Genomic DNA, 2,951 nt, shown 5'->3' with positions numbered 1-2,951 from the left:
TGTTGTTGTATTCTGAGAGACAGATGTCCAACATTACTCAAAGCACCGAGGAGAGGTCGAATTTGTCTTAAGGAAACTATTCATACAGGCCTCAACAAAATTCTTCATCTAATTTTCAACTCTGTCAGATTACAAGTTTTCTATTGTGTTATTGCTACTATATTGTATTACATTATTATTGTTACTGACATATTAATACTGCATAAGATATTATAATTTCTTACAATCTTAAGACAAACGATTTGTTGTAGTTTTAATCTAAAGCGTACAGATTACCATTATAACTTATTTAGGTTGGTTTATACTTCTGTTTTGGATTTTAATTTATTCACATATTTGGTTCTTCATTCTGAATACAGAAAAATGTCTCATACATCCAATAACTCATCTAATTCAAAGGTTGAGGAGATTGTCGTTGCTCAAGCTTAGGCTAAAAGCCAAACGTTACTTGTGACTATAAGTCATAATAAAAAGCCTACGAAATTCATTGAAGAGACTTTTAAAACATGGAAACTGAAAATGTAGTTCTATTTGACCATGTTAAATATGGAAAAATTTCTGAAGAATGATCCTATTATTTTTAGAGAGGATGAGGAAGATGTTATTACCACATTCAACATTGCCAAAGCATGGAACAAATCTGATTTCCTATGTTGTAACTACATTTTGAACAGTTTATATGATGAACTTTATAAAGTATACAGTATCAATAAAACAAATAAGAAATTATGGGAATTGTTAGACCATAAATACAAAACTGAAGATGTTGGAGCTAAGAAATTCTTAGTTGTCAAGTTCTTAAACTTTGTAATGGCTGATTCTAAAGCTATTGTAAATCAGGTGCAGGAATTCCAACTGATCATTCATGGTATTCTCGCAGAAGGGATCGTTATAAGTGAATCATTTCAGGTGGCAGTCATTATTGAAAAACTTCCTCCTACTTGGAATGACTTCAAGAACTATCTTAAGTATAAGAGAAAGGAAATGACAGTGGAAAATCTAATTGTCTAACTTCAAATTGAAGAAGACAATCAAGGTGTAGCTAAAAGGATGAACCCCAATCCTAACTTTGCCAAGGCAAACATCGTAGAAGTCAAGAAGAACTCCAAGAAAAGAAAACATTCTTAGATTGGGTCTAAACTAGAACCAAAAGGTGATGTCTTCAAGAAGCCAAAATTCTAAGGAAAATGCTTTAATTGCACTAAGATGGGACACAACTCATTTGATTGTAGGCTTCCAAAAAGGGTTAGAACAAACAAGGTCAACGTTGTGGAAAATATTTTTAAGGAAGCATATGATCATAACCTCTGCGCTATGATTTCTGAAGTTAACTTAGTTGATTCAAATACAAGAGAATGGTGGCTTGATACTGGTGCCACACGCCATATTTTTTGTGACAAGGACTTCTTTGTTAAGTTGGTTCCTTGTGAGAAAGGGGAGAAGCTCTATATGGGCAACGCTGCAACTTCCAAGATCAATAGGAAAGGCACTATGATTTTGAAGATAACTTCTAGCAAAGAGTTAAAACTTTAAAATGTGTTGTATGTACCTGACATACACAAGAACTATGTCTCTAAGACCCTCCTAAGTATGCATGGCTTTAAGATGGTATTTGAATCCCAGAAGTTAGATTTCTCAAAAGGGGGAATGTTTGTGGGAAGGGGGTATGTATTAAATGATATGTGGAAACTCAATGCTATCTTTGTAAAAGCTAATACTATGAAAAATAATAATGCTTCTTCTGTTTATATGCTTGAGTCATTTGATTTATGGCACGGTCGGCTCAGAAATGTTAATTCTGTTACTTTACATAGATTAATTAACTTAGAGCATATTCTTTCATTTCACATTAATTATAATCATAAATGTGAAATGTGTGTTGAAGTAAAATTAACAGGATCTTCATTTCAATCTGTTGAAAGAAATACTGAACCACTTGATCTAATGCACAGTGAAATTTGTGACTTAAAGTTTATTCAAACTAGAGGAGTGAATAAATATTTTATTACATTCATTGATGTTAGCACAAAATATTACCATGTATATTTGCTTAAAAGCAAAGATGAAGCTATAGAGAAATTTGTTCTCTATAAGCAAGAAGTTGAAATCCAACTTAATAAAAGAATTAAGAGGGTGAGAATTGACCGTGGTGATGAATATGTTGAACCATTTGGTAAATTTTATGCATAACATGGTATTATTCATGAAGTGACACCACCATACTCTCTTTAATCCAATGTAGTAGCATAGTGAAAAAATGAAACCTTAAAGGAAATGTTAAGTGCAATGCTAGGAAGTTCTGAGTTGTCACAGAACATATGGCAGGAAGCTAGTTGTATTATCTGCGAATTACCTTTTAAATAATGTGCCCCACAAGAAAAAAAATAAGACACCATGTGAGTTATGGAATGGCAAGAAACCTTTCTACAACTACTTGAAAGTGTGGGGGTGTCTTGCAAAGGTAGTGGTTCCTTTACTAAAGGAAATGAAAATAGGTCCTAAAATAGTGGATTTTATTTTCATTGGTTATGCACGCCATAATAGTACATATCGGTTTGTTGTGCATGAATCAAAGAATTCTGAAATTCATAAGAATACGATATTGGAATCTAAAAATGCCTCATTATTTGAAAATATATTCCCTTATAAGGCTAGGGAAGTTGGATTAAGTTTAAAAAAAATGAACTTCAAAGACTATTGATAGTCAAGTCTTTCAACAAGAGGTTGAAGTCAAGACAGAGCCAAGAAGTAAAAGGACAAGGGTGGAAAAGTCCTTTGGATTAGATTTTCTAACTTATATGCTAGAGATTGAACCTCAAACTTATAGTGAAGTTATATGCTCATCTTAAAGCACTTTTTTGAAAAATGCTATCAAGAGTGAAATTGTTTTCATCATGACAAATCTTTCGTGAAAATTAGTGGATATACTTCAAGAAATTAAACCACTAAAT

At 32.5% G+C, this 2,951-nt stretch overlaps 1 protein-coding gene across 1 annotated transcript; it reads left to right on the top strand.

The window, feature by feature from the left end:
* Positions 1-546: 546 nt before the first annotated feature.
* Positions 547-1,533, top strand: LOC107963241 (uncharacterized). The gene is made up of 2 exons (XM_016899807.1): positions 547-968; positions 1,233-1,533. The coding sequence occupies exons 1-2, from the start codon at positions 547-549 to the stop codon at positions 1,531-1,533; spliced, it is 723 nt and encodes a 240-aa protein (XP_016755296.1).
* The last annotated feature ends 1,418 nt before the right edge of the window (positions 1,534-2,951 follow it).

Source organism: Gossypium hirsutum, chromosome A06, assembly GCF_007990345.1.
Source record: "Gossypium hirsutum isolate 1008001.06 chromosome A06, Gossypium_hirsutum_v2.1, whole genome shotgun sequence".
Lineage (NCBI taxonomy): Eukaryota > Viridiplantae > Streptophyta > Magnoliopsida > Malvales > Malvaceae > Gossypium > Gossypium hirsutum.
This window is presented reverse-complemented; position numbering and strand designations above follow the sequence as displayed.

Bases quoted from the DNA above. Each gene is read 5' to 3' on its own strand.
- LOC107963241 (XM_016899807.1), top strand. From the start codon at position 547: ATGGAAAAATTTCTGAAGAATGATCCTATTATTTTTAGAGAGGATGAG. The intron at 969-1,232 runs GTATAAGAGAAA...ATTTGATTGTAG, and splicing joins GACTTCAAGAACTATCTTAA to GCTTCCAAAAAGGGTTAGAA.